The following is a 13669-nucleotide window of genomic DNA, read 5'->3' as shown; positions in this document are numbered from 1 at the left end:
TTATTTATTAAAAAGATAAATGAAGCAGAAGCATACTTCTCATTTTTTTACCGAACATAACAAAATTTTGATCAAAATATATTAAATGTGTGTATAATATTCTTAAACTATTTGAAGAATGACTTGGATTTCATTTGAATGGATCGTTTCTATAAACATACTGATGTGATCTACAAATTATGGTTTAAATACCTTAAGAGAGATTCTCATTTGCATGAAGAGTGGAAAAGCCACCGTAGAGCACTTACCTCAGTCAGTAATCCACCGCCACAGCCCACGTCGAGAATCCTCATCCCAGACAGAGGCTTGCCTGGATGGTGGCTAGCACTTGTTTTCAAAAGATTGTCTCTTTAAAATAAGAACCCAAAATATATAAAACAGCTACTTTTATCAAGAAAGGTTTTAAAATATACAATCTTCAAGGAAATGTTCACCGCTGTTGAATTTAATTTGCTTACTTAGCTGGCTTACTTTGAGGCATGGGCTCACTGCAAGGCTTGAGCCGCCTATCTTCCCTCCTCAGCCTCCTGAGTTCTGGGGTTACAGTAGTGATGCAACCATGCCTAGTCCGGAATGCTCATTTGAAATGAATCATTGAAAATCTTATATAAACATTTTTTATTTTCATAATTAAATAACACATTTAATTTGTACATTTTCAATAATTAAAGTTCTGAAAAAATCCAGCATTAATCTATTTTGGTTAATCTAGATTGTTGCACTAGCACTAGCAACAATCTAAAAGTTTAAACATAATCTAGTCCAATGAACCTAATTGTATTCATATATATTTTTTTTTCACGACAGAGTTTCTCTGTGTAGCGTTGGCTGTCCTGGACTCACTTTGTAGACCAGGCTGGCCTCGAACTCACAGAGATCTGCCTGCTTCTGCATCCCAGAGTGCTAGGATTACAGGTGTGTGCCTCCACGCCCCAATTCAAAAAAATTTTTAATCAAACTGTCCCAAAAATATGGGATGAAAATTTACAGCCTCTGTTGGCTATGTTTTCAGAAGTTTCTAGTCTAACTTCATGAGTTATTTTACAGATAAAAAAGTAGGTGGGAGTTCCACATTTATTTAAGTTGTCTATATTCCCTTCTTTATTATGTTTATTTTAACCTAAATTAGTGGGGCTTTTTCACGTATGACTATGTACACTTACACCAAAATCAAATAAACTTATTCTAGGACAATCATAGCAATGCTTTACCAAACACACAAACCTACTGGCACATGCTCCTAGACAATCTGATACACATTTTATAGTATAGTATTGTAAATTAAGCTTCAAATTAGACATATTAACTTAATTATTCATATACTAAAATAAACAATATATAATATATATTACTATATTATATATAGTAATATATATTATATATAATAAATATTATATATAGCGAAAGAGCTAGTAAAAGTAACTAAGCTCTTAAAATAACCCAGGCACTAGCTAAGTAGATCACTTGAAGATGTTATAGGTAATGATCTGTTTCAAATGAAGTCCAATCCATTCTTCAGAGAGTCATAAAATGATGCTGTTATAATTTTCAGACCATATTGTTTTCTTCTAATGGCTTCTAGTTCTGATGAAAGCAAAATTCAAACATGAAACCAGAGTTTACATCACATGAGATGACCTGTTTTATGTGATATATAAGTAAATGGAGGATGGAGAGATGGCTTAGTGGTTAAGAGCACTGAATGCTCTTCCAGAGTACCTCGGTTCAAATCCCAGCACCCACATGGCAGCTCACAACTGTCTGTGACAGTAGGATCCAACAGCCTCATACAGAAATACATGCAGGAAAAACATCAATGCACATAAAAAATGAATAACTAAATAAATAAAGATGCCACAGTACTCTGACTATAGTTCTCAAACTTAACAATGCTGGAATCACCTGGAAGACTTGCTGAAACAAATTGCATCAATGGCAAGCCCACTGAACTCCTGTCTTTCTTTATCTCCCACTGAAACACATGGTTCATATTTTATTTATCCACATAGTTTTCAAAGTTTGGTACTAGAGCCCCATCAATGTCAGCACTCAAAAGAGCTTGTTGAACCAACAACAACATTTGTCCCTGTAATGTTTCCTGTATCAGAACTACCTAAAAGTCACCAAGGCCACTGTAAATCAGGAGCTATAAAATGGCCTTTCAAGACATAGCACTTTATTTCCCTTTCATTAGGACTAAACTTTAAAAAAAAAAAATCTATTTATTTATCATGTATACAATGTTTACTTGTATGTACAAGTGCACACCAAAAGAGGGCACTAGATCTCATTATAGATGGTTGTGAGCCACCATGTGGTTGCTGGGAATTGAACTCAGGACCTCTGGAAGAGTAGACAGTACTCTTAACCACTGAGCCATCTCTCTGGCCTCTAGAACTAAATTCTAACTAATCAAATAGGGCCAAAAATGTTTCTAGTTAGGTTGTGAAAACAACCTGGAATTTTAATATTGTTTCTACAAGTTAATGGTTTTAAATTTTGTTGGTTTGAATTACTCAAATGTGTCTGGATAGTTGGACATGATCCAGGGTACCCTCATAAACCAAGTGAGGATGTCTGAGCCCCTAGAGTGCCTGATTTGGGTGTGGAAACTGAACCCTCTTAAAGCAACAGTTCTCCTCCTCCTCCTCTTCTTCCTCTTCCTCCTCTTTCTTTTTTCATTTTTTAAATTTATTTTTATTATTTAATTAATTTATTCATATTACATCTAAATTATTATCCCATCCCTTGTATCCTCCCATTCCTCCCTCCCTCCCGCTTTCACCCTATTTCCTTGTGCTATGTCTGTGACCGAGGGGGACCTCCTCCTCCAGTAAATGGTCACAGGCTATCAAGTCTTGTCTTGGTAGCCTGCTTATTCTTTCTTTGAGCGCCACCAGGCCTCCCCACCATGGGGAAGTGGTCAAATACGGGGCACCAGAGTTCACGTCTGAGTCAGTCCACACTCTCCACTCAACTGTGGAGAATGTCTTGTCCATTGGCTAGAGCTAAGAAGGGTTTCGATGTTTGCTGCAAGTACTGTCCTTGGTTGGTACAGTAGTTTGAGCAGAACCCCTGGGCCCAGATCTGCCCATAATGATGTTCTTCTTGTAGGTTTCTAGGACCCTGTGGATCCTTCTGTTTCCCCATTCTCCCATACTTCTCTCACCTAGAGTCCCAATAGAATGTCCTCACAACTATCCCAATCTCCTGGTAAGTGAATACCTCTTGGGCTAGTGTTCTAAACAGAGAATTCTCAACAGAGGAATATCAAATGGCTAAGAAACACTTAAAGAAATGCTCAATGTCTTTAGTCATCAGAGAAATCAAAACGACTCTCAGATTCCATCTTACACCCATCAGAATGGCTAAGATCAAAAACTCAAGTGACACCACATGCTGGCGAGGATGTGGAGAAAGGGGAACACTCCTTCATTGCTGGTGGGAATGCAAACTTGTACAACCACTTTGGAACTCTATCTGCTGCTATCTCAGAAAACTGGGAATAGGGCTTCCTCAAGACCCAGGTATTCCACTCCTTGGAATATACCCAGCAGATGCTCCACCACACAACAAGGACATCTGTTCAACCGTGTTCATAGCAGCCTTATTCATAATAGCCAGAATCTGGAAACAACCTAAGTGCCCTCAGTCGAAGAATGGCTAAAGAAACTGTGGTACATTTACACTATGGAATACTACTCAGCTATAAAAAACAAGGAAATCTCAAAATCTGTGGACAAATTGATGGAACTAGAAATGATCATACTGAGTGAGTTAACCCAGAAGCAGAAAGACTCACATGGTATATACTCACTTTTTTTTTTTTTTTTTTTTTTTTTGAGACAGGGTTTCTCTCTGTAGCCTTCCTTGGCTGTCCTGGACCAGGTTGGCCCTGAGCTCATAGAAATCCACCTCCCTCTACCTCCCAAGTGCTGGGATTAAAGGTGTGTGCCACCACCACCTGGCGTAGCAACAGTTCTTAACTACTAAACTATCTTAACTATTAAACTATAAACTATTTCTGCACCCCAAAGTTAATACATTTTTTGTGTTAGTTTGTTTTGATATTCCGTTTTTGTTTTTTGAGACAAAGTTTCTCTAATACTTTTAAATGGCAGATCCTGATGAAGCATGTCCCTAATTTCCAAAGCAACCCTAGAATATGGAATTTTGAACATAAGTAAAACAAAAGGGGAGTGAATGCAAATTAGCGAACTTATGCACTTTTAAAGACTTAAAAGAAGTTTCTAAAATGTTACCTAATGAATGGCACCCTCAGGTCGTTCATAGAATGAAGAGGTGCAAATGCTCCTTGCTCATCCCACCACGTGTGAGCCAGGGCCAGGAAGGTTTTTACCTCCTTGTTGTCAACTGTTGTCTGTGAAGTACTGTATAATCTTTTCCAAGGGGACCTAAGAAATGAAAACAAAGAACTCAGCTACATTGTTGCTCTAAAACTGTGTTGCCCAGAATATACTGCAGAGAAATATATTCCAACTTATTAGAGTCTAAATATATAGGTGGCTCAATTTTGATACTTTAAGGTCAGTCACTTACTCATGTATCTTCACAAGCTTTTGAGGCCCAAACCTGCTGTTCTAGGTCATATCTAAGTACAGTAACAATAATAACAACAACAATATCTACCACTTGCTGAGTACTTATGAAATGCCAGATGCTAGCGAAGATACCATCTAAGACAGATGTTATTTTTTGACAATTGCACTAGTATCTTTATTTGTGGTTGAGAAAAAAAAAAGTTCATAGAAGTCAGATAGGTGATTGAGCCACGACCTAAACACAACTTGACTCTACCATTCTGCCCTCTGCCTTCCACTTCCACGGAGATGGTGAAAGTCTGAACTCCACCACCTCCTTCCTCCCTGACTGTGGTCTTATTCTCCTCATTCGTCTGGTGGTTCCATACATGACCGCCCTCTAATTTGTTTTCCGTGATGAACTACGGAGAATATTCTGAAATAAAAATCTAGCTAATTGGGCTGGAGAGATGTCTCAGAGGTTAAGCACTCTGGCTGCTCTTTCAGAGGTCCTAAGTTCAATTCCCAGCAACCACAAGGTAGCTCCCAACCATCTCTAATGAGCTCTGGTGCCCTCTTCTGGAGTACAGACCTACATGCAGGCAGAACACTGTATACATAATAAATAAATAAATCTTAAAAAAAAAAAAAAAGCTAGCTAATTTTTTCTCATTTAAAATGCTTTCCAGGATTCCAGTGCTACTAGAGAAAAGACTAAATCCTTTGGCATGACAGCAAGTTTGGAAGCATGGAGTCCACAGCGTCTCCTTCTCTAATCTCCTTTTCTCCTCATCTCCCCCCATTAGGCATACAGCCCTTGAACTGGCCATGCTTACTCTTCCCTCACACACCTGATGTGTATTGTTCCTTCCGTCTGGACCATTCTCCCTACAGCCCTTCCTTTCCTCTACTAACCACCTAAGTCTCTCATCCTTCAAATCTTATTTTCAATAAAATGTCTTACAAAATCTTCCTTGGTGCTAAAACGTGGGTCACATGCCCCTATTTGAGTTCCCATCTCCCTTTGTACTTCTCCACGGGGTTGTATGGCCATCTGGCATGTCTGTGACTCACTAAAGCTCCCACTATGTGGGAAAGGCATGGGCTGTCCTGCGTACCACTTTATTCCTGGGGACTAGCACAGTTCCTAGAACAGAGTTTCTCAGGAGGTAACTGTCAAATAGATCACTTGAAGGAAATGGATCAGAAAAAGCATATAATTTGTTTTAACTCTTTTAATCTCATGAGAACAGGAGACCAAAAAAAAAAAAAAAAAAATTAGACACAACCCTGAATTACATGTCAGTGTAGTGTAGAAAAATACTCCAAAGTTCTGCTTGGCAAAAGGTAATTAGACTGTTAAATCAGAAAAATAATACCACTCAAATTTTTACAGTTTCTCTTGGATACATTTAGAGTGTCCATTCTGTAGTCATTATTCTTTTTAAACTTAAATTCAAGTGGCTCAGGGTGTAAACATGCTTGCTACCGAGCCTGACAACCTGCTTTTGATCCTGGAACCCATGTGGTTGAAGGAGTGTATAGATTCCTGCAAGTTGTTCTCTGACCTCCACAAGGGTGTCATGGCATGCATGTCCCATCTCTTTCTGCATGTGTGCACATGCGCGCGCACGCACACACACACACACACACACACACACACACTCACACACAAAAATAAATAAATAAATAAATAAATAAATAAATAAATAAATAAATAAATGTAATTTTTAAAAAGTTTAAATTGAAGTATCACTTAGGAACCCTTCTCATGATTAAGGCAAAACTTCAGTCATCAGGACTAACTTACAAAAGATAACAAACTATAAGTAGCTGATCCATTGACTAAAAATAGTTTTCCCTACACCCAACCTCAAAGGTCAGTTTTAACTAGTACTATGAGATATTTTTCGCAAGATTAGAAATGGATTTGTAAAGACTAAACACACAATTTGCTGACTTAATCTTACTACCTAACTTTATAGACTTCTCCATCTTAGGGTGTTTATGTTTGGTTTATCACAAAGGTATTATGAAGAAGTAAAAACATCTCCATGTCTTTAATACAACCTTCTAACTTTTCTTTAGTGATAGAAACGGCGGTGGGGGTTTGGGGTGAATTGAATAGGAATGGTCCCCATAGACTCATGTATTTGAATACTTGGAATAGTGCAAGTAGCACTATTAGGAGGCCTTGTTGGAGGAAGTGTGTCACCAAGGGGTGGGCTTTGAGGTCTCAGAAGCTCAAATTGGTTCACTTCCCTGTTTCCTGCTGATCCAGATGTAGAACTCTCAGCTCCTTCTCCAGCACTATGTCTGCCTGCATGCTGCCATGCTTTCTGCCATGACAGTAATGGACTGAACTTCTGAAACTATGCCAACCCTCATTAAATGTTTTCCTTTATAAGAGTTGCCATGGTTATGGTGTCTCTTCACAGCAACAGAAACCCTAAGACAGAATGATTAAGAAAGAAAAAGGCACTCTCCAGGATGAAGTGGGCTGGTGAACTTGAAACAGATGTCTAATCTTCTATTAAAAATAAAAATTGTCTCTGAATTTAAACAAATAACATACATGTCTATATACTGGATTTTCCTTCCAACTTTTAGGTGAGCTTTTAAGTTTTCCAAACCTAAACATTATTACAAAATAATTATTAAAGAAAATTTAAATAAGTAAAAGCTACTTTAATAAAGCCAAGTGAGCTTTTAAAACAATACTGGCCAAATTTATTAATATTAAACACAATCAAAACTAAACCATCATGACACAACTACCATTACACAGAGTTGTGTACATCTTTACGAGAATAATAAATAAACTCACCTGTAAGTTTTTGTTCTGGTCGAACAGGAAAAACACATCCTGTTGGATCCAAACCACAAGGTCCTGTGGTCACTGAATCCCCATGGTTTAATCTGTAGATTCCTAGTGAGCTGATTCCCTGAGTAAGCTGAAAACAAAGTTAGGTATCCAGAGAAAAGCATGTAATTCTGCTGTGAACATAGTTGAAGAATTTTTATACGGTATTCTTATGGTGTATTGCAAATGATAAACAAACACATTTCTTATTTTGGAATTTAATTGAAAAATAAAATATGTAAAATCTATCAATTTCTTTTTTTACATTTATTTGTGTGTACGTGTACATGCCTATGCAGGCCAGAAAAGAATGTTGAATCTCCTGGAGCTGGAGTTATAAGCCCTTTCCAGTCATCTGACATGGATGCTGGGAACCAAACTCTAGTCTTCTCCAAGACCAGCAAATGAGCTGGGCATGGTAGTGCACGCCTTTAATCCCAGCACTCAGGGAGGCAGAGCCACTGTGAGTTCAAGGCCAGCCTAGTCTATAAAGCTAGTCCAGGACTGTGTGTCTCAGAAAAGAAAGAAAGAAAGAAAGAAAGAAAGAAAGAAAGAAAGAAAGAAAGGGCAAAAGAAGGAAAAAAGAAAAAGAAAGAAAGAAAGGCCCAAGACCAACAAATGCTCTTAACCAATGAGACATCTCTCCAGTCCCTACTGCTAATTTTTACATCTGCACTGGGCTGCATTTTTAAAAAGTCATAAATATATATTCAAATATAAACTATTTCATTGTTTATACTAAAATATTAATTTTTAGATTGTCAAAACTAGTTAATAGTCTGCAAGTTCCATGCTAGGTACCTGAAATGGTTTTTTTAGATATGCTTTTGACAGAAGAACAAAAGTGTGTGTGTGTGTATGTGTGTGTGTGTGTGTGTGTGTGTGTGTGTGTGTGTGTTGGTAGACAGGTGGGCAGACAAACAGACAGATCATTATATCCTAAAATAAAAGCTCATAGTCAGGCTGGGTGGGTGGCACACACCTCTAATTCCAGCACTAGGGAGGCAGATGCAGGCAGATCTTTGTGAGTTCAGGTCAGCCTGATCTACAGAGTGAGTCAAGGACAGCCAGCGCTATTACACAGAGAAATCCTGTCTTGAAAAACTGAGAAAAAAACAAAAACCAAAAACCTCATAGACTGTATGTTTAAACTTACATAGAGACCTGCTTAATGAGGTATTCAAATTATTGTCCAATTAATATTCAGACAAAGTATACTAGAAACAAAAATGACATTAATGATGATAAAAGGATAATCCACTAAAAGATAAAGCAATCATAAATGTGTATTACCAAACGGTGGAATTTCAAAACAAGTAGAGGAAATTTGACAGAACTGAAACAGAAAAACATAAACCCACAGCTAGAGTGGAGGGCCGACACTCCTCGGTAAGTGGATGGAGCAGCAGCCAGAGAGAGAGGCAGGGAAAGGGCAATTAGCACAGACACCAAACTGAATGTTGTTGAGCAATACAGAAACTGAACGGCAACAGAATCTACATCCTCTCCAGCATGCATAGACTATTCAAAAAGACAGACATAATCATTACTATTTAACCTCTAAAGAAACTAAATTCACAGTTAAAAGCCTTCTAAAAATGTCCAGGCTCAGATGGTTCCACTAGAGAACCTCGGCAAGAGCTGCAAGTGCTCTTAACCACTGAGCCATCTCTTCAAGTCCCAAAGGAATCCGACATCTCAACAAAGCTCCTGGAAGAAGAAACAACAGTGCTACCCAGTCTCTCCAGCACTTAGGAAGCTGAGAGAGGGAGATTGCAATCTGGTAGTCAGCCTGTGCTATATATCACGGCCCTGTCTTGTTTGTTTGGTTTGGTTTTTTTTTCCTTCTCTTATTGAGGTTTGTGTTTGTTTTGATTTTTTTTTTCCAGAGCTGAGGACAGAACCCAGGGCCTTGCGCTTGCTAGGCAAGCGCTCTACCACTGAGCTAAATCTCCAACCCCTTGATTTTTGATTGATTAATTATTTATTTGAGAGAGAAAAAGAATAAGAAGTAGGAAGGTGGGGATGATCTCAGAGCAGCTAGAAGAAGGGAATATGATCAAAATATATTATATGAGAAAAATTTAAGCAAAAAATGTTGAAAGCAATAAAGCAAGACAATAGCCCTAACAACAATGCAGAACATTTTCAAACTCATTTTACAAAGATGGAATTATTCAAAAAACCAAAGACTACAGATCAATTTGCCTAAAGAACAGACATAAAAATCTCAACAAAACCCTGTCTTGAAAAAACAAAAACAAAAACAACAAATACTAACAGATAAAATCAAGCAATACACAGAAAAATAATGTAGCAAACAAGCAAACAAAAAACAATGTTAGCACAACCATGTTGGCTGAGACAGATAAAGCAGTTTACAAAACTCACATCCATCTACAACAAAGACTTAAAAAATAAGAACAGAAGGAAACTTATTTTACAAAGCATCTATAAAATCCCTATAGTTCATATATAACTTTAATGATAAAAGATTAAGACACTATCTACATCAGGAACAAGATTGTTGCCATGGCAATAAGGCAAGAAAAGGATACAAAATACATACATGATGGAAAGAAGGAAAATTAACTGTTCCTATTGTCTATGTAGACAATAGGAGTCCTCAGTTTATTATTTGTTTATTTATTTATTTATTTTTTATCTTATGTATATGAGTGTTCTGCGTGTGTGTGTGTGTGTGTGTGTGTGTGTGTGTGTGTATGTGTGTGGGTGTGTACATGTTACACGGAGGCCAGAAGTGGATGTCAGCTATCCTAGAACTGGAGTTCAGAGATCATGAACTGCTTTGTAGGTTTTGGGAACTGAACCCAGGTCCTCTGCAAGAGCAACAGGGCTCTTAACTGCTGAGCCATCTCTTCAGCCCCCAAGGAAATCTTACATTTCAACAAAAGCTCCTGGAATTAAAGACTTGAGTTCAATAACCTGCAACAACCAACAGGAAAAAAATTAGCAAAATTTAACTTCAGCAAAGCAAGATGGCTTAGCTTTGGTAAAGGCGTTTGCTATCAAGCCTAATAACCTGAATTCAGTCCTTGGGGTTCCCACAGCTATCCTCTGACTTTGACAAGTGTGCCGTGGCACGCAATCACCCCACTCCCACACACAAAATAAAATGTGAAAGAAAAAAGTCACTAATGTTCATGCAAGCAACCCGAATTGAACTCAGTGGGTCTCACACAGAGAAAGACCTAACAACAGTAGTTGGGGAATTGTTAAGAAGGGATTCTTCTTCAGGAATGAAAGGGAGACTGCAAAGGATAATGGGGATGAATATGAATATGATCTCTCTCTCTCTCTCTCTCTCTCTCTCTCTCTCTCTCTCTCTCTCTCTCTCTGTGTGTGTGTGTGTGTGTGTGTGTGATTGTGAAAGGATAAAACAGATGTTCAATATTAATACAAATTAATTAAAACAAATGAAAGCCACAGTGAGAACCACAAACTTATCAAAATGTCTAAAAAATTTTTTGTTTGTTTGATTGTTTTTGTTTTTTGAGACAGGGTTTCTCTGTGTAGCCTTGGCTATCCTAGACTCACTTTGTAGACCAGGATGGTCTTGAACTCAGAGATCCATCTGCCTGCCTCTGCCTCTCAAGTGCTGGGATTAAAGGCATGTGCCACCACCGCCCAGGTAAAATGTCTAAAATTTAAAAATGCTGATTATCATCAAATGTAGACCATGAAAGAAGCAACTGCATCTTTTATGTATTGACAGTGGGCATGTAAAAGAGTAAAGCTACTCTAGAAAGCAATTTAGCAGCTCTCAATAAAGTAACACATATACTTAACATGCAACTCGGCAACTGCGTTATATGAACACTAATCTCAGAGATATGGAATGTACACACACACACACATACACACACACACACAGCCAGCCATGCCCCAACTGCTTCCAAAAAGTAAAGCTGATAAGACCCAGGAAGTCCCACCCTCGGATCATCAGCCTCAAATCCACCTGCAGATAGTGCTCCCTCTGAGGCCCAGCTCAGCAGCACCAAAGAGAAATCCCATTTTGTCACCCTGTATTGCTCAGAGGACAGCAGCCAGGCTTCATCTTGGGAAAAAAAAAAAAAAAAAAAAAAAAAAAAAACTATTGGTAAGAACGGAGTCACCCCAGATGCTATATCATGGAATAGCCACAGTCTGAGGAACCCCAATTTAGTGGGCCACAGTTCCTGGTTGAAGGATGGCCCAAAGCAGCTATAAGAAGCAGAAGGGGCAAATGAGCCAAAGGATCAAGGGAGCAGGAGGCTAGTTCAGGGTGGAAAATGCATAAGGCGAACTCGCCCCACTGTCAGGTCAGAACCAGGTTTCACGGACTGAGTATTAGCCTGGAGTTTGGTAGCTCTGATACTGAAGCCAGTGGGTAGATGGAATGTTGAAGATGCCTCTCTGTCCTTCCCTGCTCATGTCCACAAACTCTGAAGTCCCAAAGGGGCACACCATACCCACAGTGACATCCCTTCAGCAGGGTGCTTAATACTTCAGAGGCCTCGAAGGTAGGGCAACACTTCTGTGCTTGTACTCATGCCAGTGCTGTGGTCACTTCCCAGCTCACTTGGGAGACACTCCTCAACTAAAACAGCTGCCCAATGTTGTATCATCTGGGGAGGTTCTGGTGGGTGTGGTATCTTCCCTGTCCATAGAATACAAAGATAATTGTGGTCAAGCAGAGGCTTCTGGGACACAAAGAAGGAAAATATCTATTATAAAGATTATGCTGGAAGACACTGGACACTCAGCAACAGCACAAACCCAAACTCAATTGGCTCTCCTCCTCTAAGCCCAGGTCTAGGAGCCAACGTTTAAGGAACTGGAAAGTCTCCCCCCCCCCTCTGTGTGTGCACGTGCGCGCATGTGCGTGCATGCGTGCACTCTTTCTCACACTTCTGGAAGTTGGTTCTTTTTTCCATGTGGGTTCCAGGGCTGGTATCAAGAGCCATCTTACCAGCCCTCCATTATCTTCTTGTTTTTCGATGTATTTGTTTTGTATGAGTGTTTTGGTTGTATGAACGTATAAGCATTTATTTGCCTGTTGCCCACAGAAGTCAGAAGAGGGCATCAGACCACCTGAAACTCAAGTTACAGATGGTTGTGAGCCACAACGTGGGTGCTGGGACCCAAATCCAGGCCCTCTGCAAGAGCAACCATTGCTCTTAACCACTGAGACACCTCTCCAGCCCTCTTTATTTTCTGTGTGTATCTGCCATTTCTCTTTAATTTGTCTAACTTTTTAATGCTTTTTTTCCTCTCCAATTAGGGGCAGACATTTTTCTTAATTTTTTTGCTTCTTTTTTTCCCCTTCTCTATACTTAGTATTTTGACTTTACCTTCTGATATGTGAGGCTTTTCTTGTGGAGACACACACAAATGTCTACTAGGAAACCAACAGTAAGTATTCTATCAAAGTCTAATATTTTTTTCTCATGAGTAGCAGACCAATACAGCAATAATTCCACAAAAATGTTCCTGGTCCCTAAATATGGCATTCATTCGGGCAACTCTAGAACATTTCCTTCCTCCTTGGCAAGAGGTACAGTGAGGACATACCTGCCTTGCATCTCTTCTTGTAACCATTTAGTGAACTGCCAGTCAAGCTTCAAAGCTTTCCCAAACCTCTCAAGCACAGCTTCTGGCTCTTCATCAGTTTCCCCCTGGGAACTACAGCCAGACACAAGGCCTGTTAAAGTTCACTCTCAGCCAATAGGAACAGGACCCATTGTTTGCTTTCTCTTTCCTTCATCTCCTTCTGAGTGCTTTAGGATTTTACAAACATGATCTAGATGCCAGACTAGATTATTCAGGGATGCCAAAGCCTGTGCTACGTTGTACAGATCATGTTCCACCATAGGACTCAGCAAAACCACTAAAGCCCTTTGAGTCGACTTCTTTGCTTCTTTCTTTATTTCGTGTTTTTTTTAAAATTTTATTGATTTATTCAGATTACATCTCAATGGTTATCCCATCCCTTGTATCCTCCCATTCCTCCCTCCCTCCCATTTTCCCCTTACTCCCCTCCCCTATGACTGTGACTGAGAGGGACCTCCTCCCCCTATATATGATCATAGGGTATCAAATCTCTTCTTGGTAGCCTGCTATCCTTCCTCTGAGTGCCACCAGGTCTCCCCATCCAGGGGACATGGTCAAATATGGGGCACCAGAGTTCCTCTGAAAGTCAGACCCCACTCTCCACTCAACTGTGGAGAATGTCCTGTCCATTGGGTAGATCTGGGTAGGGGTT

At 39.3% G+C, this 13669-nt stretch overlaps 1 protein-coding gene across 1 annotated transcript in view; it reads right to left on the bottom strand.

Annotated features, from left to right (window-relative positions):
* Coq3 (coenzyme Q3, methyltransferase) overlaps nt 1-13669 on the bottom strand; it is a 32610-nt gene that overhangs the window by 6943 nt on the left and 11998 nt on the right. The window contains exons 2-4 of the mRNA XM_051160887.1: nt 7369-7495; nt 4263-4415; nt 249-348 (exon numbers count right to left, since the gene is read on the bottom strand). Coding sequence (XP_051016844.1) covers nt 249-348; nt 4263-4415; nt 7369-7495 — 380 coding nt within the window. The remainder of the gene's footprint in view (nt 1-248; nt 349-4262; nt 4416-7368; nt 7496-13669) is intronic.

The sequence above is a fragment of the Acomys russatus genome, chromosome 2, assembly GCF_903995435.1.
Source record: "Acomys russatus chromosome 2, mAcoRus1.1, whole genome shotgun sequence".
Classification (NCBI taxonomy): domain Eukaryota; kingdom Metazoa; phylum Chordata; class Mammalia; order Rodentia; family Muridae; genus Acomys; species Acomys russatus.
This window is presented reverse-complemented; position numbering and strand designations above follow the sequence as displayed.